The 25,120-nt window shown below is 41.2% G+C and overlaps 1 protein-coding gene and 1 long non-coding RNA gene across 5 annotated transcripts; one reads left to right on the forward strand and one right to left on the reverse strand.

Moving 5' to 3' along the window:
* Positions 1–116: 116 nt before the first annotated feature.
* Positions 117–24,989, reverse strand: entpd1 (ectonucleoside triphosphate diphosphohydrolase 1). 4 transcript variants are annotated; one of them, XM_074663483.1, is made up of 11 exons: positions 24,810–24,989; positions 23,718–23,791; positions 11,847–11,974; positions 11,428–11,545; positions 7,114–7,264; positions 6,614–6,773; positions 6,202–6,405; positions 5,807–6,064; positions 3,289–3,402; positions 3,036–3,173; positions 117–719 (listed from the first exon to the last, which is right to left on the reverse strand). In XM_074663483.1, exons 3-11 carry the CDS (start codon positions 11,970–11,972, stop codon positions 513–515), a joined length of 1,476 nt encoding a protein of 491 aa, XP_074519584.1. In that variant the 5' UTR covers positions 11,973–11,974; positions 23,718–23,791; positions 24,810–24,989; the 3' UTR covers positions 117–512. The 4 variants fall into 4 exon arrangements, with proteins under 4 accessions (XP_074519584.1, XP_074519583.1, XP_074519586.1 ...); XM_074663482.1 differs by lacking the exon at positions 23,718–23,791 and having other exon boundaries at positions 24,810–24,988; XM_074663485.1 differs by lacking the exons at positions 23,718–23,791; positions 24,810–24,989 and adding an exon at positions 24,703–24,783.
* LOC141785283 (uncharacterized) lies at positions 1,888–4,354 on the forward strand. Its single transcript, XR_012597512.1, has 3 exons — positions 1,888–1,949; positions 2,447–2,496; positions 4,313–4,354. It is a non-coding gene; the product is annotated as an uncharacterized LOC141785283 (long non-coding RNA).
* Positions 24,990–25,120: the final 131 nt, after the last annotated feature.

Genomic DNA, 25,120 nt, shown 5'->3' on the forward strand with positions numbered 1-25,120 from the left:
ATAAAACATTTGGTTTCCTTGATTAAAAACTTTCTACTCTGTGAAATACTCTACATTTTCACTTATTACTCCTCTATATGAACAATAAATGACAAGCACACCAGGCCTTTTATATAAAACATGGGTTACTTTATTTTATTCAAATCATAATTCAAGACACAAACATGCAGACTGATGTGGGCACACACACTCAAGCAAGCGATCACACTCACGTTCACACTCAAACATACACACAAACACTGATAATGTCCTTCAACCAGAGGAGCAGAACTTGCTCCCCTGTGCCAGAAAGTTTTTTTTTTCCTTCTGAAATGTCCTTGAATCCACATGAGCTATGGGACTGTTGTTGTGCAGCAGACTGTGACCTTTCACCTCTCCACAGAGGCTGTAAAGTGTAAAGTTGACAATGGTATTCACAAATTTGGAGAATAACCTTCACTGGCGTTTCCTCTCTCCCTCCTGTACAACCTATATATATATATTTATTTATATTTGTGTGTGGGTGTGTGTGTCTAAATGATCTGAGGCTGTTTGGAGCAGCGGGGCCATAGAGGACGCAGGCTAATGATGAAGAGGATGAAAAGCAGTAGCGCCATGACGGTGACAATGGAGACATAGCCGGCGTGGGGTAGAGGAGGAGTGTCCGGCGCCTCAGCTGGGATCATGTTGGTCAGGTTTAACATGTAGCCAAGCGTCCAGCCTGCATCGCTGCCTTTTATCTGCACACAGACACAGAAAAACACAAAGTTATAAAGAATCCACAGAAAATCTTGATACAGAGACATAAAAGAAACCGATGGTTTCCTCTGCAAGTAGAGGAAAACACTCAATAATATTTTGCTGAATGTATCCAAAAGATCAGGAAAATATTTTGAAAGATTCCTGTTCTGCGGAGTTTTAGATGTAGTAAATAACAAGCTTTTCAGAAATACATCCACTGGTTTATCCAGTTATTTTCCTTATAATAAAATATTCACACATAGATTAAGAACTCATACTCTCTGCTCAAATGCATATTTGTGCAAAATAAGATTTACACTGATGCCCTTTTATTGCCTACAGAAGCAAACTGGACCACTTTAAAAATGATTGATGATTTCTGTATGGTAATTTCAAATGCTAGAAGCTGCCACAAGGGGGTAGATGTCAGACAAGATAATTTACAGCACAGAAAAACAATATAGATTTTTTTACTCTTTTTAGAACATAAATCTGGTGATACATTTGGCTGCTTAAAGAAAGCAAGATGGGATTTCTTGTCACTTTTTACAAATTTCCTTGACAGATTTAACAATAATACAGGTAAGACTTTGCTTGGGATGCCAGAACTGAACAAAAACAGTATATAGGATATTTGAATACTTGGTATTAGCTATTTCATGTTGATATAAAATTATCATTTAAATACTATTTTTGATTAAATCTGGTCTGGATTATGAATTATTTCTACAAATCTTATGCATATTTATTAGAGAATTAAAAGGATTTGGGTTTGAAGTGAATTATTTTCATGTCTACAAACTAATCAGTCTAAGATTTGAAATGTGTGTGTTTATTAATCGAAAGACTATTCAAAATCCATTTTCACGACACATGTGAATAATTATTAATTAACTTGTCACAAACACAGCTGTCATACATTTCCCGACATTTCCTCAAAGATACTACACAAGCGTTTGGGCTGTTCAAGGGTAATTCTAATTGGCTGTCATCCGACCAGTATCATCCAATCATATTCAAGAGTGGTAATTAGCACCGGAACTGTCCACGCACGCGCTCCGTTGACAAACAAACAGTTGCGGACAGGTGTTGTTTCACTCGTTGCGTTTAAATTCTGTCTTTATGAGTGTAGTGAAGGGAATAAACTCTAGTTTTACGGGTTCCTTACAAACTTTTTCCTCCTTTTATGAACAGAGACTCCACTCAGAGCTGAGCCTCACAGGCTACAGGTAAGTCCTGTGCTGCTGGTCCTGTCAGTCAGTGTTAGTGATGTATTAGGTCAGGGATGCCTTTAAGCTAGCATGCTCACTGAGAGAGGTGGTTTAACTTGTGTAAACCTGCATTTAGCTTATAAAGCATTTTTCTTTACACCATACCGGTTATATGTCACATGAGAAAACGAAATTTTAAATATGTGAATTTGATTTTATGTCAGAGTTGACCCAAACTCTTGTTGGTTTGTTGCTAAAATGCACCAATTGAAGACTTTGGCATTTTGATTGGTCTTCTGTTTTCCCTCTGCAATGCAGTCACCCTCAGCTACTAATGAGAATAGTATGCGTTGCTTTGATGCATTACATCTGTGAAATTCTGTTGTGGTAATTCAAAAAGATAAATTTAGTGCACAAGGTATTAAACTACTTCAGATGAAATTATTTCCATATTTTTTGTTGTTGTTGGAAAGTAGAGTATTTTTGACTAAATGTTAATTTTGCTTGTTATCTAGGAAGGAAAAATGGCTAAGCTGGTTGCTGCAACACTGCTTCAAAAAGAAAGGTACAGTACAATTATTTAAGCACTCTGATGATTTATCTATGGGCCTGCTGGGTCTAAGGCAGAAAAGGTTGAACATTAATCACATGGATGGTGGTCCAATTTTCCAGCTCCTTCTTGTGAAAGAAAGATGGTTCAATGCAACTGTGTTTGATTTGGTGAATAAAGGGGGCAGAGTGCTTTGTCTGCTGAGGTGGAGTCGAAAATCCCAATATACTAGAAGACAGTCCATTTGACTCTGTGCGCCTATTGAGTTATATCTCAGATAAAGATCGATTTGCAACAGTTCAGGGGAAATTGCAAAAGGAGTGTTGCTTCATGAAGTTAGGTAATTCATTTGGATGAGAAAGCTTTTGGTGATACTGTTGAAAGTTCCAGTTCTCGTAAACTCTATATTAACTCCATTGGACTTCCTCTGATCCAGTCTGATTACTTGGTAGGAACTACCTATTGTGTCTCAGCTTTTATGACTTAATTAAACTCAGGAAGCCATAGGTTTTAGGTGTGTTAGACAGGAAAGGAGTGGACTCTGATCTACTGACCTTTTTGATGAATTTAATGTCCGAGTAGGTCTTTGAGGTGAAGCTGTATCCTTCTGTCAGCAGAGTGAGGATGTACGTGCCAGAAAAACAGTATTCTGCCAGATATTTCTCCTTAACAGTGGGATGCTTCTGTAATACCTGTTCGAGAACATTCAGTGATACAATCAGCGGACAATATGGGGAGGCTAAAGGACACAGACAAAACAGGAAAGCAGATAAATATGACAGAAAGAATGCATAAATGTGCCCTGACCTCACTCCAATGGGTTGCACAGAAGGCTGCTACCTTTTCCTTGACCGTGTCCAGAGGGATGAATGTGTCGGTCAGATTGAGGAAGTCCATCACAAAGTAGTACGCAGAGAATGCCTAAATGGAGAAGAGGAGATGAAAAGGAATTAGATACCTCATTTATAAGTTTAGTTGAAATCATTTCACACACACACACACACACAGACACACACAGCTTTTCTGACCTCACTGACTCAGACGTTACTTGTCTGTAATTTGCAAGCTGCTGTGAGGCTCAGCCACTACATGCTCAAGTTCTTTCATATCACATTAAGTTGACCCGTGAAATTCCTTCCTCAGTGGAACAGCATGTCATGTATGAAGGAAACAAATGATTCCTTATTTGAAATAAAGCCGATCCCTCATGGAAGCCCGGTGAAATGAACCAGAAGTAGTGAATCATGGTCTGATGTTTTTGTACTCCTTCCTAAAAAGGATTTCTGATGCCTAGATGAAATCTTTGGCCTAAACTGGAAGATCAAGAAAAACATTTTTCAGTGGAAGAAATAGTCCTTTTATGACAAGCATATACAAACAGCCGTTATCAGCAAGTCAGTCAGATAAACAAAAAGGATAGGAACATGTGGATAAAGATCTTGAACAGAGAATATGTGTGTGGTGTTTTTGAGCACACTGTAGAAAACCTCAAAAATAAAATAAGCAATATGAAAGCTGCTTTGTGGAACAAGCACCCAAGCGATGCCCCAATAACTCCATGAATAACTCTACAAGCAGCTGTTTGATAAACCTCAACGTTTCACCATACACATCCAGGAAGGACCAGCCTTGCTGGTTTGAGACTTCTGTTGCCTCCTTTATCTCATCTGTTAACTAAAAAGTGTCATGTCTCCTTTATTTAGTTTTATGTATAGCTCCACATCATCATACTTTACCAAATTGGTTGGGTCTACCTACATTACATTCAATACTCTTTAGGGGTGTTGTCCTGGCTCATGCATACCCCTAATCCTTTTTTCTTCATCCTTAGTACATCCCATCATCAACGGCCCATTTTCTTCGCTTATAACTGGACATGCAGATAGCTCTGTGGCTAAACGGGTCATTCCATCATGGCACGGTAGGACTAATGATCCTGTTTGTTTAATAACTGAATGTGGCGAAAAGATGCCAACAGGAACACATGTAAACTACAGAGACAAACACTTAACTTAATGTTACTTACAACAACATAGAACACTAAGTAAAAGAGTAAAAAGCAACATCCATAAGGTGTAAAGGTCAATTTACACTGTATGTTAAATACAGATCCAGATACAGGCAAAGCCTGTCTGAGGCCTGTGTTCATTTCGTCCATACTTCCGCATATTTCCATAAAATTTACAGATACAGAAGTGGAGCTTTACCTCAGGGAACCATGGGGGCAGTGTTACTGTTACTACTTGATACGTAGCTCTGGTGAGACACAAAGAAGAAATAACTATGGAGAAACTTTTTGAAGAAAAACTGTGTGATTTGGTGAGAAAATTCGGCCTCTATTTTTGTGGTATGCTGGAGGTATATTAGCAATACAAATAGACTGTATATAGAGTGGACAGTGTGGCTCCGCCATTTATCATTGTACGGTTTTGAAGCCAAAATCCCCCCCGTCACGGGCGCGGCCATTCTACAGTTGTGCAGCCAGAGTCTGTGCAGTAGAGATGACGAGGGATTCTGGGTGAACCTGAGTGAGGTTGACAAAAATAATATATATTTTTTTTCTTTTGAGAGTCTCTTCACTTTTTGACTCTATCTCACGACATATTTTACAATCCCCGAAAAAAATACACGAGAACAGCAGCTGTCAATCATCGTTAAATGGTACTTAAAGCCTCATTTTTAATCTCGTATAACTAATGAAAACTAAACTTTTCAGAAAAAAGAGGACTTGAATACAAGGTAGCCAAATGACATCTTCAAATCACCACAACAATCGGACGTGAGAAACATTTCTACGAGGAGTATCAATTTTTTAAAGTTTGACCACAGCCCATCTGAAATGGCTGGAAAGCTGGATTTTTTAACCTATACTGCAGCCAGCCACCAGGGGGAGCAGTTTGTGTGGAGACCTCACTTCAAGCTGAGCAAAGACGTCCATTTTTTTTACAGTCTATGGCAATACCTCCTCCACAGTCGTCAGTTTGTTGCTGTCACATACGTTTGACTCTGGGCTGCCCCCTGGTGGATGTATTGGTTAACAGCAATTCTATCATAAGGGACGCATGGAAGTATGTGAGCAGTGACAGTGACATTGTTTTTAAAAGACGTATACATTTTTGTAGGTAAAGGGAGAATAAATGGGCCTTAAGAAGTACTTGTGTACATAAGTGTGCACGAACATAAAGTCCGAAGTGAATTACAGTCAGAATAGAGTAAGATAACACTCAAGACGGCTGTGTTTTCGTCGGTTACCTTACTTTGTGAATCTAATGTCAGTTTACCCCAAGACACTTGTAATAGATAATGTACAGATGCGATACGTTACCCCGAATGACCCTTGCAGAAGTGGCTGGAAGACCCCATTAAAAGAGCATTGGCTGTATCTGCAGTGGGTAAAGTTGAAGATGTTTTTGACCACAGCCTGGCACTTCTGGAACTTTCCTGTCCCCAGGTGAGTAAAGGTCTGGGGTGCTCCCTGGGGTTTCCTGTCCGACACGCAGGGGCTGTCATAAAGGGCTGAGTAGTTCCTTGTCATATTGTAGCCCGGGTTGAAGCAAGGGTCTGATATTGAATTTGGACCTGACTAGGAGATAAAGAGGTGTGAGCCACAAAGGGAGGGAGGTTATTAGATTGTAAGTCAGTCCCACTTCAGCACATCATGCCTCAAATGATCTTGATTAGATTGATCAGAACGTTAAAAGGGAAAATATCGGGATTCACCTGCGTCTGGTGTGCCAGAGTCAATCGTAGCGCTTGGTCCTTCCCGTAGCACAGAAAGCTGTGAGTGTAGAGGTTGTAGTCATTACCGTAGAGTCGGAAGGTGACAGAGTTTATCGGTGACTCTGACCCGTCAAATTTATCAGACACAAAGCTAATCTGAGTGGAGGCTCCACCAAGGTCAAGGGCTCCTGTGGTTTCTAAACCCTGCAGCAGAAAAGAAAAGCACCGAGTTGAGTCCGTTGAAGGAGCACGTGGTTGATTGACATTGAAACTTAGTGACTATCTCCTTTGGGACTCAGTATCTAGATTTGATCAAGTATCCCTCTCATGCAAGGGTGGAACAACAAAAATTCTGATAAACAAACACCTCTGAAACAATGTGATCTAAAGGTGTGCTTAAAGTAGTCTGGACCTGTTTGAGGCGATCATCCAGGTAGTTGACTGTGACCCAGCCGAACGCGCCCTCCTCCTGTCCACTGAGGATCCTCGCTCCCTGAAAGGAGAAGGGGGACTTCTGCAGGGCTTCCTCCACAGCCTTGAAGACCTTATCTGAGGCTGAGCTGTTCTCCATACTGCACACACACAGACACACAACTCAAATTTATTAGAGTGATCCCCATCCATAATTCAGATCAATACTGCAGCTATAAATAATGAATGGACTGTGTTGCATATAATGGATCTGACAGTAACATATTCGCTGCTCTGGCAGTTAAGTTTCATGTGAAGATAAATCACAAAACAGGCGAATGGAAAAGGCTACAGATAGCTGCACTTTGGCTCCCAGTGCAAACACATTACACCATAAAGGCTTGAGATACACTAGAGTCAGCATTAAAAGGCATGCTGTATTACCGGATGCATGTTTTATGTCTGATTATGGGTCAGTGTGTGTGTGTGTGTGTACCGTACTTGAGCAGTCTCATTCCTGCAGTGGCCCCGAGGTAAAGCGGGGTTTCACGGTGTCTTCTGTCAGGGACCCACTGCTCGGCCTTCAGCATACACGCTTTCAGAGACTCCCCTGCTTTGTGTGGAGCCGACGCGTAGCTAGAGATACCGGGGCCTGCAAAATGTAGATTTGAAGTTTGAAAATATAACAACAGCTTTAGGATGAGAGATGCTTATACTTAAGAAAGTCATCTGTTCAGAATACATGAACTGTGAAGATGTTATCACGGTGTTTACTTCCTGAACGCATGTCTGATGCTTTACGCCTGAAGCCAGAGCTTAACTCAGTTTATCAGAGCCTTCCTTTGGGCAAATTACACCCAGATGGAACCTTGATTGGACATCCAGCATGACCATGTGCCTTCTACCTGCTTAGTTGTAGGTTTTAACATCTTAATCACAGTTTCTGGGTTATAGAATACGTCTGTTGTTGTCTCTTAATGAACGCTGTTCTACTACTGCTTGGTCACGATTTCCTGTTCCCAGTTTACTCCACAGCTTTAAACCTCCTTTCTTAAAAAGACCTTTTACATGCAAGGAAGGCTTTGTAAGACATCTGCACTGCAGCTTTAAAAACCAACTTCCTTTAGATGGACATGTTGATCTTATTATCCGCGGGAATCCACTGTCTGGTGCTATGAAAGTGCTCTGCTTCAAGCCTTGATAACCCGACTAAATTACATGAAGAGAGAGGCCAGCACACGGACTGTACTTTGAAAGGTAAAAAGCAGTTTTTGAATCAAATTACTGCAGTGATTCTCACAGAGGCTTATAGACCTGTTTATTAAATTGTGCGTATTCCAAAGTGCTTTTTTAGCAGCACTGCAGGAACAGCTGGTGAATTTAAAAGTTGCCCCGAGGCTGAGGAATCTCAGAGTCATTTGGATTTTTATGCAAGTTTTCAGAAAGAGATATAGCTTGGCTTTTACATATGCATGCCCTGAAGCCAGGACCAGCATGCACTGCCATTCAAGCAGGTGTTAATATATGTATGAACAAATGTTTTTGTAAATTAACAATTGGAATTTTGGCGCGTGTGTATCCTCAATGTTTGTCAAATTAGAGAAAAAGGTGGGAACATTGGATATTTTATAAAACAGCACACACCTGTTATATGTGTGTGTTTCTAAAAAGCGCCACCTCCAGTCTAATGAAGTGCTAAAAGCTGCAGTTCTTTGAGCGTCCACTTGAGGCTTGCTGCAGAAACACCAGAAACCACAAAATGCACACTCAATGAAAAAAGCTGATTTTACAACTTAGTCCAAAAAACAAGGTTTTTTAAGGAGCAATGCGCAGAAGTTGGCAGGATCTCACCAAATAGAAATGGTAGACATGAAATATTATGTTTATAAATGTGAAGTATCCTAAGATAAGGGAACAATAATCCCTTTGGAATTTTCATTTTCTTTTTGTTAAAGGGATAGTTCAGTTTTTGTGAAGTGGGGTTGTATGAGCTCTATGTGATCACTAAGGACATTAGACACAGTAGAAAGGTGTCTCCTCTCCCTCAGTAAGACACAAACTTTAATCGATGGTGACGAAGAAATAGGCGCTAACAGGGAGAGACCGTACCAGATTCAAAGGCTATTTTCTCTGCCTACAAGAACTAAAATCAAAAATTAATACCACAGTTTAAGAGTACGCTACATATAATATATGTAGTATAATATAATATAAACATTTATGTCTTTAACCTGCGCCCGAAGCATAGCTTGTTTACATTCCCTACAGCTGAAAGGAGGAGGGGACGGAGCGCACTAGCGCTGTGCGGAAGGACACATGACCAGTTAGTTAGGTCCGGATAAATGTTTATATTTCCCAAGACTTAATGCACTTAAAAGTTATTATATGTATCGTACTCTTAAACTGTGGTATTACTGTTTGATTTTAGTTCTTGTAGGCAGAGAAAATAGCCTTTGAATTTGGTACCGTCTCTCCCTGTTAGCGCCTATTTCCTCGTCACCATCGATTACAGTTTGTGTCTTACTGAGGGAGAGGAGACAACTTTCTACTGTATCTAATGTCTTTAGTGGTCACATAGAGCTCATACAACCCTACTTCAAAAAACACTGAACTATCCCTTTAGGTTGGAAAAAAGCTTTTCATATTTAAATTACCCATAGGTCTTGCTTAGGGAGGCAGACATAATGAACAGCCATGTTAAACTATGGAAGGTTTTGGGGGACAGAAAGAGCAAACATTTGTTTTCAATAGGAGCCTGACCGTTGGTCCTGAATCTATTTGCAAGAAGAAGTCAGGGGCGGTTCTTGTTTGTACAGTTGAAGAAGAAGAAGAAGAAGAGAGAGTATTTTTTTGTCAATTGGCATGAAAGAATTGTTATTGAGAGTATCTTATCAGTATCGCAAACATCCGTCACGTGAGTGTAAATTCATCACAATTTTGTGAAAAAAGTGAAACCAAGAGAGACTAGTGATGGGTACCAAATGAGGTACTTTTATAGGTACCAACCGAATTCTGTCAAAAGTACCAGGTATTGATTCGTGTAAAACCAAAATGTACTATGTTTAGGTACCTAAATGCATCCTTGTGACTGTGAGGGAGTGGAAGAGTAGGTGATTTTCCATGCTGGACATGAACACAGCATTGCAAGGTTATATATTGAAGAATACATTTGTAATATTGATTTTTTTATATATTTCATCATTAAACAAATTTATATTTTTTACCATATAAACACAAAAAAGTACAGAAACTTGGTACCCGTTAAGTACCGGTACCGATTGCCAGGTATAGGGCATAGGTACCGTATCGTTTCAAATGTGAAAGGTACCCATCCCTAAGAGAGACAGCAATTAAAAGGAGAGTAAACATCGGTGTAGAGTTTCAAGCTGGAAGTCATCATTGAAAAAGTTTGGTTGATGCTGAAGTTGTCTGTTTTCTGCTCCATGGGTAAAGGTGCAGGGTGACGTTGTATAATGTTTCCGTAGCAATGTTTATTTATTCTAAAAAGCATCGTTTATTGTTTATGGTACAATCTGAACGAATGTAAACATTTGTATGTTGGAGAGTTTTCTCTTCTTTCTGACAGTCAGAGGTGGATTTGTGCTTCATTGTTGAAGGCTAGCTCTGTCAAACAGGTCATGGGCTATCAGAGGGTGATGTGGTTGTCATGGGGCTTTCATCTTGTTTCTCCAGTTATGAGACATGTCCCGCAGCATCAACGTCCATCAACACGATGACCAAAATAAATGATGGCACCTTCAGGATCTGAAATCCGAATGCTTGAAGTCACTACATTTCTAATTTCTACACACTGCACCTTTAAGTCACAAGTTTGAGTTTACTCGCCTCTTTGCCACATCAAAACTCAAACAAAGCTGAGTGCAGCATTTCCTTTATGCCCCCATCGACGAAAGGCTTGAATACGCTGCATCAATTGCAGAGTAACAGTGAAAACTTTGCTGAACGCACCCTGCCCTCATCAGAGCTGTCTCTCAGGATAAGTAAATCTGAAGCTCTCTTGTATGACGACTTCATTAATCACATTAGCTTTGCATACAGACTGAGTATGAGATAGGTCTGTCCAAAGATCAGAAAATCCTATCACACCCCAAAGCCTTATCTTAGATGTGTTGCAGTTTGTTTACCAATTAAGAAGCTTAAAGAGGAAACATTGACCTTTTTGATTGTGGTGAACACTGTAAGATGATTCCAGGTGAACTTCCTGCTGACATGCCTCATACAAAACCCTGAGCAGAGCATGTTGTTACACTTTACATGATGAGTATTAAGCTGTGACAACATCATAACATGATACGACTTATCCTCTGTAAAGAGCTGAGGAATATCTTATCCAATCCCTGTGTCAATAACTTATTAACATTTACAACTTGACCCAGGCTTGATAACCTATTAGAAAGCTGAAACTAAACCCTCTTTATTGGTCTTATCATACGTTTAATAACTCATTAGTTTTTATCATTACCACCTGCTGCCATAAATGTATGATGCCACATTTAGAGCATCCATCAACTATCAACCATGTTAAGACCTGATCGATTGTTTGTGCTGTTGTTAAGGAAAAAAAACAAACATTTTTCAACAGACCCCACCTTGACTTTGGGGAATCGAAACAGACATTTTTCCAAACTAGGCCAAACTCTGCAAGAATAATAATATCTGCACTGAGCTGAGGATTTACATCTGTTCCTGAAACTGAGAATTGAGCCTCCTCAAATATTTGCATTAGGGTGCATTAGTGGTTGTGTACTTTAACTGTTGTGAACCTGTAAGTCAGGTGAGTGATGCGTCTTCTACCTTGGACTTTGCAGGATTGCTTCTGCTCCACTCGTCCAGTGTTGTTGTCCTTCTCTGCCGGCCACTCGTACATATACAGAGCTGTGTGGGAGGAACCAGCGTCCAGCACGATTCCATACTGGAGAGGAGACAGACGGAGGGGGGACCAGCTCAGAAACAACATTCAGGGTACGGATCAAAAGCCTGGAAGGGGTTGTGATGAAGCACCTTAGTCAGCCTCAAACTGAGTCTGCATGTGTGACTAAAGTGCTGATTTCATATTCTCGGAACAGCGGCCTTATTTGGTCGTACATTCCTAGAATCAGCAGCACAGGTTGAGGTCACTTTGACAACAGAGACCATATTTAGCTTGTGGACTTTGGACAGAGATCCAGCTCTACCCTGTGAACAGACAGTTTTACATTTTACTTCTAACATACCTTGTACTTTTGGGGGAGGGGCCTGTTCTGCAAAACCGCTACCGTCACCAGGGCAACAATCGCTATGACACCAATCACAGTGATGATGATGGTCACCGGCATGTGCCAGGGGTTCTTCTCTTTCATCTCTGGGAGCGTGGGCGGGAAGAACAGACAGACAGGCCAGACAGGAAGGAGAGAGGAGAGAGGGGTTGTCGGGGGAGGGAAAAAAGGGGACACATTGAAAAAGGAGGAGAGGAAAAGAAACGGGGGATGGGTTAGCACGTCTTGCGTCCAGATGTGGGTGATATCACGGCGTGTGTGTCTTTGGGTATGAGGTAGAGCCTCTCTCGGGTGTTGTGGAGAGTGTTTAATTGTGTTGTTTTGTAACCCAGGGCTACAGATGGATTTCTGATTTGGAATGTCTGAACTCCCGCCAAAGCTGCTCATTGATCCTCGAGGGAGAGATGTTGTTATTTCAGTCTCACGTTTGGAAGGGAATTCCTGCAAAGTACTTAGCTAATGCTGAAAGATCAACAAGACTTCCTGTTTGGATGATGATCAAAAGGAGGCCTGCATCTAAAACATCACAAGGGAAATAAACGGAGTGTGTGCGTAACAGGAGACAGATCAAGATGATGAATCCAGACCTGGGACTGAAGTGAAAGTTATTAACAATTTCCTGATTTAACATTAGATGTACATTACATGCTACTATTTGTTTCCTTTCTCAGTATTCATTAAGATTCCTCTGTTTACTTCTGGGATTTAAACACATGCACACACGCACACACACACACACACATATTCTGCAAAAGCTCATATATTCACTGTTTATAAAGGACAGAGCAGGGCGTAACAGACTCTCGTACTCACAGGACTATTATGACTGCTGAATAAGATACCAGACTAAATTCTTGGATACACACTTGCACTAAACACACACTCACACACATGATTGTTTGAATATTACTGGGATAAGCAAACCGGCAGACTCTATCTGAGTGCTCATGACAGCTGGCAGAGCACACACACACACAGACACACACACAAACCAGAGTGCAGAGAACAACACACCTTCCAGGAGAGCATAAAAAGGCACACACACACACACACACAGAAACACAGAGAGAGAGACACACACACACACACACAGCTGTTTTCTGCAGCAGGACCTGCAGCTCTGATAGTAAAGCTAACCTTCGCCTACTGTGGGAAAACACACAGACTGAAACTTCCAGCGAGCTAAAGCGGCGAGCAGAGAGCGGAAGAGAGTACTTACCTCTGTTGTCTACTTCAATGAACTTACCACTGAGAGGGGAGGGTGAGAGAGACGGAGAGAGGGAGAGGGTGAGCAGAGGGAGAGGGGAGGGAGGGAGGGAGAGTTGGAAGTGGAAAGGAGAGGAAAATGTGGGGAGGACAGGAAAGGAAAGAATGGACAGAGGGAGGTAGCAGGGTGATAAGATGAGGAGAGGTTTTTTCCGTCGTAGCTGGACAGAGGATCAGAATAGAGCAGTGTGTGTGGCTCTGTGTGTGTGTGTGTGTGTGTTTCTAGTGGAACACTGAGTTTGGCATTTCCTCCTCAAGCTGGGGCAGCAGAGCCCGTCTCTATGGAGACACTAAAGTGCGTTGGTGCGTGTGTTGCTGCACTTTTGTGTGCATGTGCACCCCTTAAAATGGACTCCCTTTTTTTCTCTCTTAATTAACGACAGCCTCTCTCCTTCCTTCTCTCCTTCCCTCTCCCTCTTCCTCTCTCCCCCTGTGGGATGTGTAGGAGGGAGGGGAAGTGGGGACTCCCTTGTTTGGCTGTTTTTTATTACTTGCAGGCTGTGATGTCATCTGTGTGACGGATCGGGATCCCCTGCTTTTCTCCGGGCCAGTGTGTGCGCCTACAAGTGTGCTGTAGAAGAAAAGGGGTTGCCTAAGAGCTCGCCACCGTGCGTGCGTTGGTGCATTTGTGTGTGTCGATCCAAAACATGACTTGCCTACAAATTTGCTGAACCATTCACTGTTACACTCTGTTACTACCCTCGCTCGCTGCAAGCATGTAGATACATGATCACACATTTTTAAACATGCGCCAGAGACCTACTGTCAGCGCAACGTCTGTATCAGTATCACTCCCTGACTTCCCACCCTGGAGGGGGCTGTGTGAGTCAAACCAGCACTAAAAACACACACACAGTCAAAACCAACAAGAGGTATCCTGTAATTGTTTGACCATGCTAGCTTGAAGGTTACAACCAAAGTCCATGGTGTAATTTTCTATCTTTATACGTTACTGAAGGGCGCTCTAAACCAGATACAGGATGAGTGCATGTGTTCATGTCAAAATTCAATATTTAAGCCGAACATAAAATATTCAAAGCACCACATTACCCCCTCCTGGATAACAGAGATAGATGTAGAGAAATACAAATCCTCGTGATGTCACAAGGCCATATGAGTTATTGAAGGTCCCAGAGCCGTTGAAGCCTGGGTGGAGCTGTGCTAACACAGGAAAGAGACAACTACCAGGGCTTACTGTCAGGCTGAGACATCTAACATTCAAACAAACAAGCCACAAAACATTCTTGGTTTAATTCTCAACGTCATGTTAAGGCACGTCCGCTTTGGCTCCGGCTTTTGTTACGATTTTGATGTATAATCCCAGATGACGACAGCGCAAATTATGCAATTAGAGTAGCCTTGAGATTGCTGTTGACGCCGGGATTTATTTAGTTTGACCAGCATCGCTATTATTATGGCGCCAGTATGGGTTTTTCACAGCTGTATATGGAAAAATGTGTTTGCAGAATGCTCCAGGTTGACTTAATTTAATACAGAAAAAAACACTTTGTTGTTGAGATGTCAAACTGCCTGCAGTACAAGGTTGATCTAACACCATTGCTTACAAAACTTAAGCACGACGCAGACGATCACAACTAAACTTGCCACAATAATATTGTCACACACTTACTGCCTGAAATACTTTCTAATCATATATATTAAAAAATGTTTTTCTGTGTTTTTCATTCTTACAGATGCTAAATTGAGTGGAGATTGTAAATCTAGGTATAAAACATACAACAGTTATGAAATAGTTATATGATACGTACAGATATATCTAATTTCACCCTCTGATCAATATACTGGGACAAAGTGCATCAGATATGATCCTTGGTATGTGTAGAATATAAATCAATAGATATTAGTGGGATACAAAGGTCGTCTCAGCTGCATTGAGCCCAGACAGGGTATGTCACAAATTTGCAACAATAGGCATCAAGGGGTTAAATCTTTAAAGGTATCTTAAGGAGTTTTTAGGTGACTTTGAAACTTCCTTACTCTGACACTGAGGTAGTAAAACAGGATTATCAGCTGCTGGATTTCTTGATATTGAATTTTGATGACCCTGTTCCAGTGGGATTTTCTGCATAAAAGGACGGGTAAATATTTGACTCATACTCAGAGGCGGCTAAGTTTTGAGCTCATCATGCGCCTGCAGCACCTATTTAGGGTTTCAGTTTTAAAAAATCATGGTCCATCAAGCCCCATTTCTGCCAGTCAAGTATGGATCAGTACAGTTTGGTACTGGGCACGCCGCAAATAAATCCAACGAAGAAGAAAAATATGACACAGTAAACAAGAAGCGACAATGGAAGACAACCAGCAATTTCTCTTCTGCGTGATTGGCATGTGGCTCTTTCTTACAAAGCACAATCAATTTGTTCCATGGGAAGTGAAGATTCTTTTAACCAATCAACAGACGGCAGTGTTTCTAACTCTACCTTTCTTGTGTCCAACCACTGCGTCTGGCATCCCAGCAGAGGGAACCAAAAAGTGGGATGGTACGGGTCTGTAATTTAAAGATCTGTCCCAGTTTTGGGGGCCGTTTACATGACAACAGTTTTAGGGGGAAACGCAAAAGTTTTGGTGCGTTTCAGCCTTGCGTTTACACGTAAACAGCGTTTCAGCCGACCTAAAAGGCAAACTTTTGAAAACGGCCTCCAGAGTGGGATTTATCTGAATCGCTGCCGACACTGTTGCCATGTAAACAGTAAGCCAGGTTTTCAGTGGAAACGCTGACGTCACACTCCGCTCCACCCGAGCGCGTACTACAGGACAACAGTACCGATTGTTATGATCATCGCAAACTACCGTGTTGTGCTTGTGATGCCCAATCTGCTGAATCTGCTGACTGTCTTTCAACAAAATGTGCATCTGTTGCTCCACTTTTGCACTGAGTATTCCCCAGCACACCAGATGATCAGCTCAACTCTACTATGGTGGAGATCACAGTTATAGCACCACCTACAGGCCTGGCATGCTTACTACAGCATTTTCAGTCCATCATCATTTCCTTGTAAATGCAGATATTTTTCACTGCATTTTGGTGTTTTCAGATGAAAGGTTGTCGTGTAAACAGGGTTTTAGTCAAAGAAAATGCCACAAAATGCATGCTATGCCAAGATCAATCGAACTGAACTGTTTAGTGGAAACGGGGTCGGTCTGTGAAGTTTTTATTTGCACTTGGGTACATGTACTTGACTGAATTGGCTTAATTTTTTTTGATAAATCAACACGAATGAGAGTATTAAACTAGCCAAGTAGCTTAGATATATGAATATTTTACACAAAGAAAAACAAGTTTCTTTAACCAGTCAATAAAAGTTGGATCAAACATAACTTTGCCAAAAAACGGAAGAGGGTTGATTGAAGTTTTCCTTTTTGACAATCTCTTGGGAGACATGAAGCCTCCACATTTAAATACCGTATCCTGATCAAAAGTCTTTCTACGAGGAGGTCCAACCGCAAACCCTGTCTACATGACTGTCTGAGTTTCATCATACAAAGCCAGCGTCTTGCTCCAGTGGGATCATGGGACTCATTAGACCTTTCCTCGAAGGCGTGCGACCACAGCGAAGACCAGAATGAAACCACATGAGGTTTCCACATATGTTTACTTGTTTTACAACTCACTGGCATGACTTGATTTATGCTGTAGTTACTCTGAACACTTGTCATCAGCATCTAAAATGTATGAAAACATCTGCGACGTGTCAGCTGGTGCAGTAAATTACAAGCTCCGGCTTAAAAAGAAACAACTCGATTAGTGACAGCTGGCTCCAAAAACAAACTCCGGCTACATTAGAGTGGAAATCAAAGTCTGTGTGGGAAGTAAGGAGAGGCTGAAGGTGCCCAGTGCTGACCTAAGCCTCACCTCTTCCTTCCAGTCATTGTTAAGTTGTTGAGAAGTGTTTTTGTAGAGTTATAAAAATCCTGTTTCCAATCTTTCGCTCCCAGATCAAACAGGGGAAAATTTGTTGCATAATGTGCAATCACTTACTGATGACGATACTTTTGGCAGAGGACTAAACCGACACAGACACACAGTGACAAACACACATGTTGAGACAGAAAACAGGGCTTACCTGAGAAGGAAGTTGGAAAGCACGAGATTACAAAGGAACATCAACATACACTGGAACACAGGCTCTCAAAAAACTTTGACGGATGCAGTTTTAGGGAATTTTTGGATATGATCCTTCCTTTAAAGGTTTCAACTGTGTACCTAACTCTAAATATTGGGCCAGTAACCAAATCCCTCACCTAACAACAGCTCGGCTGAAAAACACAGACCAACAAAAATGCCGTCACTTTACAAAAACTTGTCTCCACACACTCAGAAAGGCCTCCACACGCAAACAAATCCACGCCATCACTTATAAGTGTCTACATAAAGACATTTCAAACATACTTCGACCAAACTATTTCATTTTTCATCCCCTTACACACATGTAGTGTGAAGGTGAGGCCAGGATGATTCATACTGGGTAAAGATAGAGAAGGAGAGGTGGAGGAGAGGAGGGCACGGGATGACAGGAGGGGTAAACAACATCTGCTAACACTCTGGGGTCCCTTTTTACGAGTTCAATGCAAATATTCTAAGAATTTTAATAGATTTTTTTCACAAGACTCGGAGATGAAAAACATTTACATGCTTACACTACATTTATTAGTCTGGGTAAGGCTGGTTAAAGAAGCACTTAGCAACAAAGTGGAGCCTTTATAGCCTTTTTAACTTCTTCTCAGATATCCATTTTCAGATATGAGGTTTGCAACTTTCAAGATCCAAACAGAGCAAAGGTTAAAGCAAACTGCTGTGTCGCTCTATATAGCCTAAAAGAAATACCACCTATGTAAATGAAACATTTATCTTGTCCTCATTTAACTCATAACTTAGCTTACAAAAGCTTGATAACACCTTGAAAACTGTGTTTGAACTGCCTGTGGTGCTGATTGGCTAATCTGCAGTCCCCCACAGAGCTCATTGATTGGGTTGCTTTACTCCAGACAAACTGCTGTTTCATGTTGTTATGACAAATCAGTCTACACAGTAGACAGATAGAAAGGTTGGCACTCTGGTAATTCATTCTCTGATTCTTTAATCATCACTGATGTCTGCACCTTGGCCGTAACTTTATAGAACTTATGAAACCAAAAGTGGTTGTTACTGTTCTATGTGCCAGAATGTGTCCCAATGATGACACCGTTCTGTGTTAATATATCTAACATACATCAGAGTTGTAATTTCCTGTAAAACATTATGAAATTTTAAGCTGTCATGAAGTTCATTGCATCGTATTGCTCCATGACACACACCACCACCACCACGAGCTAGTTGTTAAGGTTGTTTCTAATTTTGTTAGAATTTCCACCAATCAGTCTCTTCCCAGCTGCCCAATTGGCTGCCATTGACGTCTATTGACGTTAATTCAAGTACAACCATTGACTGCGCCCCTAAGCTTCAATTATGTTTTTCATCTGGAGTCTGGTGGTGCTTGTTTATCAATATCAGGCTTGTAAACTACTGTTAGTAGCAGCGGTGCTTTCTTTGGATGAGACATCAGCGTAGACAGAAGAAGGTGTGAGACAAAAAGGATGCGGTGAGACATTACAGGTCCGAAAAGTTTAAGCAGCTCACACTTGAGTAGACAATGTTTTGCAAGAGAAAGAGTCTCCCAATGGTGAGACGAGACAACTGAGATCATGAAGAAAATCCCAGGAGCTTCTGAGCCAGGCACTATCTAAATAAGTGCATTTCCTCTGGTTTTTTTTTCTGGTTCAAAAACAGGAAGACAGACATGAAAGAACTCCTACTACTCTTCTGACAAAGATCTGTCAAAATGCTCTGAAAATAGCTAGCAGCCAATGAGTTTAAGGAAACTATTAGGGAGCTGCTGGTTAAGTCAACTAAACATTGAAACCTCGTCACCTCTCGAGTGGCCTTTCAGTTAAATGAATCCTAAATTATTTATTATGCAACTAGCCTGAAACACTGGTCAAATGTTGTATATGAGCTGTAATGCAGCTGTAATGCATGTAGGCTCACATTAGCCCCTCGCAGTGCGAGTCTGGTTGTGGGAGCCGTACGGAAGAACGGAAAGAATCCGCAAGAAGTTTATTTTCCCCGGACGCCAGAGAGGGTCTGCGTCAAGCTGAATGAAATGTGACGAGCTATACAGGAAGTGAATTTCCGGGTGGCATGAAGATCCGTTGTTTTTTAAAATAAAATCAGTGTACAAACAAATGTAACTTGACTCTTCTTTGACAGCACAGTTGCGCTAGTAGTAAATGTAAACATTACATCATACCCGGTGACACGAGGTCGCAAAAGTAAGCAGCACAGCATCTCCTCACTCATTTTGACGACAACAATGGATGACGAGCGACTCATCATTGAAGTGGAAAGTCTGCAAAGTCCAGACAAGAACGTGAACCCACGTGAGCTTCTACTCTCGCGAGTGCCCTTTCCACACCCGGCACCGGGGCCAGCCTCAGCCTCTATCTGGAGCTGATGTGAGTTGCAGCTTGCAGAAAATCCTCACGGATTCTGGACTGCAACCGTTCTGGAGCCAATGTGAGCGTGGCGTAGTACCTTACTACCTTGATACAAACGAACACATATGACTTGCAGCATCCCATTTCACAGTTTGGCTATATTTTGGCATGTGGCTACTCAATCAAATAATTCATAGCTAGCCCAAGCATGTAGGCATTAACCTGCAAAAAGGGCAGGTGGTGCTAGCTCTGCTAATTTTAGCCATACCTGACACCGTTTTTACAATATTGAACATAGAGCGCTTAATTTGCCTGTTTTCATGGAGTCCTCTCGCCTTTAGGCTATTTGAGGTATTAATTTCTCTCTAAATGATTGGAACAATTCCAGCTGGTATGGTGAAACAATTAGCACTCTGCTAACTTTTATGGCTCCCTTCAGTCTGAAGCATGCAACAGGATGATACAAAGCAATGCTTAACGTCTGCTTTGCAAAAACAATGTACAGCACTCATTTAAAAAAATATAAAACATACTCTCAGTCACACAAACAGTCCAAGTTATAAAGCTTTCTGTTCCCCTCATGTGCATACTAAAATGTCAGAATGGTGAAGTTTTTTACTGGCCACATGTTGCAGTCAAGCTCGGTTCTCGTTTCACTTTTTTTTTTTTTTTTTTACGACAGCTGACCTAGCAGAGTCGCCTCCCCTGCTGATCCCAAACTGGGCTCATAAATCACCTGAGATAAAGAGATAGAATAACAAAAGGGAGGAAGAGAAGGAGAAGTGAAGGGGGAAGGAGAGTGCTTTGAATCAGCACATACTGAGAGGGTTGTTTCTTTACACTCAGCCATGAGTCAAGGGGTGACACAGTTGGGGATCGACTTTGTGGTTTCATAATGACGGGAAGACGAGGGAACAACGTCCCTGTGAGGCAGGTCTTACATTTGCTGGGCTCTTGTGGTTAGCCACTTACAAGTCATATGCCCGTGTTTGGAAACATGAACATGGCTGAGCAAATATATGAGTTACTTGGGCAGAGCCTCAACAACATGTCTTATAACAGGTGTTTAAGATTTCAAATAAAGACAAATAGGAATGAGAGCTTGTTTAATGAGGAAAGATATGCTTTAAATTTAGAGCAACAGTTGCACAAAGTAATTGTAAAAGTTTGTAAAACATATTTTTTCTCTTTGTTTTACCCTGTTTAAATGAAAGGGACTGATAAATGTGCACACCCGTTGAAAAAAACAAGAAAGTCTGGGCTTGTTGTAATGTTGTTCTCGGAGCTGCAAAGTGATGAAAAACTCAGCTGTGGCAAAAATTGAGTGAAGCATGCGTGACAAAATGTCAGAATCCTTAATACAGAAACACTCAATTACCTCAAAAGTGTAATTGCCTATCGAGTTGCTTAGATGCTCGAGCTCGGGAAGCATGCTCTAATGCACAAAACCAATAGTTTAAATGAAAAACTCTTTACAGTGATGGATATAGAGTGGATACAATAAATTTGTGTGTTCAATTATGCACTTCAGAGTCAATGGACTGTGTTATTTTTCCCCATAGCTCCAAAACACTCAGGGAAATCCAACCAAAAAACACAACAGAGCTCCTGTAAACTCATCCATTTTTCCCACACCCAGTGTGCCTCTGAACAGTGTCCTTGAGTTGTCACCAGGGTTTGTTGCAACTTTTTTCCAGTTAATCAGGAAACTTGTGTTTGTCTTGAATGTTGAAAGAGACAATAGAACACTTGGCGGTTCTATAAATATTACTTTTCGAATGATTGTGAAAGGGCATCGTCTGCTGCTTCCTGTAAAAAGGGAACCTCTGTCATATGAGAAACAAGAGGAAGTGTCTCCTCCAGCCACAGGGAAGTGATCTGCCCAGCCTGACCTCACCTAAAGGACACACTGATACTAACCTCGGACAGTCTGCCCCGACCTTTTACAGGAAAAAAACATGTAAACGCTGAATCACTCGTAAGAAGTTGAGCTCCTCACATCTCAACGTTTAACTAACAATGATGACTCAGTCTCTTTACTTCAAATCTGCACGCAACCTGTTTGTTTACATGTTTTGGAGATTGTTCAGACACTTAAAGCTCCTATGAAAAGTTTTTACTGGAAATGAAACAGAATGAAATACAGTTTGATCCCTCAGTTTGAGCTCCAAAAGCAAATGTGGTGATTTTTTATGTTTTTAACTGCTGTGGCTGGTTTGATAGAACATTATGAGTTACAGCACGTTACCGAAACAACCTTTGTTTACACTCTCAGTGATAAAAAATAATAAAGAGTATTACGTCTGACTGCTTACATATACAAAACTAAAAAGAATAAGACTGCTGTTAATGAAAACTTGGTAGTAGGGATGGCTACCAAGTTAGGTACTTTTGTAGGTACCAACCGAGTTCTTTCAAAAGTACCAGGTACCGATTCACGTAAAATCAAAAGGTACCTTGTAAAGGTACCTAAACCCATCTTTGTGACTGTGAGGAAGTGGAAGAGTAGGCAATATTCCATGCTGGACATGAACCTAGCATTGCAAGTTTAATATATATTGAAGAGAAAAATTGTAAATTTTAAGAAATTTGAGATTTAATTATTTTTACATTTAATTAAAATGTTATTTTTTACCACATGAACACAAAAAAGAACCAAAAAATGGTACCGTTAAGTACCGATCCCGATTGCTAGGTACCAGGTGTCGGTACCGTATCGTTTCAAATATGAAAGGTATCCATCCCTACATGGTAGTATATACAGGGGGCGCCAAAATCAACGCAAACTGAAAGATCCTCACAGAGGCTTTTATTGGCTTCCAATGTGAATAAAGTTGTTAATTGTCACGTTTTCGATCGTCTTTATATCGCCTTTGTAAGTTCCCCAAAGATACAAGTCTTACCAGAGGGGAGAGGTTTTCTTTATGCCATTCCTAATGCCACTCCAGTCTGTTCGTATTCAACAAGGCCAAGCTAGACTACTTTGCAAAGTTAATTTGGTTATGCTAATTCAGACTAACATGCTAGTATGGTTTCAATTAAGGGATGGCAAAGGTTTTCTCAATTTATTAGATAACCTGACCTATCTCACTTTTCCTCAGTGCAAGCTCCATTTTATTCCTGTTCCCTTAATAAATTATTGGTGTCGAGCAACAAACAGAAAAGATCAATTTTTACTAAGTTTTCTAGATGAATGAACTTCTGTTAGTCTGTTCAACCACACCTCGAAGGAGAATCCCCATGCTGATTGGCTGTCGTGGATGATTTACTGACGGTAAAGATTTAGAAAAATGAAGTCTCTAAAGTGCTTAACGTTGTTGCTCATTGAGAATCGGCTTGAGTCTGGTTGCAGAAAGACTGGAATCACAAACCCACCAAGCCAAAAATAAGACCATTAGAAATCATGTTTACAGCCTGGTTCATAAAACGGCTTAGGTCTGAAATGCTAATTTGGCTGTTTTTAACTTGGTGGTTTAGAAAGTAGTAGGATCATGAGTTGGTCGAATCAGAGACACAGCTCAGCTAACGTGACTGAGAGGCGCCCTATAGCTGGTAGAAAGGAAGCTCAAAGCCTGTGTCATATCCAGTGTGGCTGCGTCCAACAATTGGCTTCAAGTCACTGTACCAGGAAGAGACGGGTGACGTCGCGGAAACTACGTCCATTTTTTATAGTCTATGGGGACACCCAACAAAAACTTGAGTCATCTGGCATCTTTTCACTGACTTAACATGCACTTCTCTTGCACTAAAGACGGATTTGAGTTGGGTGTAAAAACAATATTTAAGTATTATTATGACATCACTGGAGTCAGATATATTTATGGTTTAATCTAAACTGATTACAAGAGAACTGTGAAATGAATACAGAGATGCAATTTCTTTCTTTTTTAAGTCTTAAAACACTGGAGTTTTTAAAAACAGGTTCCTTTTTTCTCTTATTGGAACTGACACATTTTGGGTCTGCTGGGTCATAGTGAAACTTAAGACAAGGATCAGACCCCAGATAAAACCAAACACTAAACAAAACAAAAAAAAAGAAAAAAAAAAGAAAGAAAATAGGTTTCCTACCTCACAGTTTGTTGTGTCCTTTCAAACAAACTCCTGAAGGTAGAAATAACCTAACTGCTTTGGAGCTCTCAGCACTGAAAGGAAAACATCATGTATGAAATTTAATTAAAGGCAGAGGAGGCGGAGACGCACTTTAGACCTTGAAACCATAACACGTAGAAGCAAAACCATCTGCTTTTTACTTTGGGTGAGTCTCGTCCTAAAAGTTCAGATAAGACACCATCCACTGTGTACAACTCTGGGATCCCCCCCAAACATCCTCGAGTACAGTACGACTCTAAGAGCAAACAGGAACGCTTTCTGGATGTACACAAATTCAGAAAGTTTACGCGAAAGAGTTGAGTCAGCGGATCAACAAATTAACAAACAAAACAAAAAAAGCGTTTTGCTCTTACTTTGTGGATTCTAGTGAATGGTGTTTCACATCACTTTTATTTGAGTCAGTGTGAAGGGGAGTGAGTCTGAAAATATGTTTTTAAACTAAACACTACAAAGACATTCACTCATTACTTTAAGAACTGAAGCTTTTGCATTTTCAAGTTTGGTTAAATTTACATTTTAATCTACACGTGAGGTCAGGTGTTTGACTGTAAAACATCCACTATCAGCCCTCACACGCAAGTCTGGAGGAAGTTATCACAGCAACAGTTTATACTTGTTACATCAGGATTAAAGTGTCACTTGGATTGGCTCTAATCACTCACCATAACCCTCCACACTCCTCCACAGTCACATGCTTCCTGCAGATAAACTTCCATAAACCTCACATGATCTCAAGAGTATCCATCCAGAAGTGTGCTGCTGTGTTTACCCAAAGCGACATAATCACATGGGATCTCACAAACCAAACACACACACACACACACACACAATAACACAGAATAGGCACCTGCTCATGCGGCACACTCCACACATGTTATGGAAAAGCCAAACACCTGCTTCACAGCTGCTACATGCAGCGCGGCAAGAGAACACACACACTCACCTGACACTTGACATGTAGTGAACACACTCCTGGTTCATCCCTCTGCCGGGTCAGAGGATTTCCTGCCTGTGTGTGTGTATGTGTGTGTGTCACAGCAGTACACCTACCTCTTTGTGCAGACATGGGTTCTCTCTCAGCAGCAACACAATGCTCTTTCTATTCTTTGCCCCTCTTTCTCCCTCTCCCCTCCTCTTTTACTCTCTCCTCCTCTCTCTGGTAACACAGCCCTCTCTCTCGGCTCAGTCTAACGTTTTTCAGCACCTCCTTTCACATACACTCGCTTTATTAAGAGAAGCAGAGCCTCCCTCCTCCTCCTCCTCCTCCCCTCCCGCTCAGCCCACTCCCCCCTTCTCAGGCGCCTTCAGCTTTGCCTTCTCTTTCCCCCTTTTCTCCTCCTCCTCTCTCCTTCTCCTTACAC

This window comes from Halichoeres trimaculatus, unplaced genomic scaffold (genome assembly GCF_033239565.1).
Source record: "Halichoeres trimaculatus isolate MK-OKI-2021-1 unplaced genomic scaffold, fHalTri1.1 fHalTri1_scaffold_23, whole genome shotgun sequence".
Taxonomy (NCBI): domain Eukaryota; kingdom Metazoa; phylum Chordata; class Actinopteri; order Labriformes; family Labridae; genus Halichoeres; species Halichoeres trimaculatus.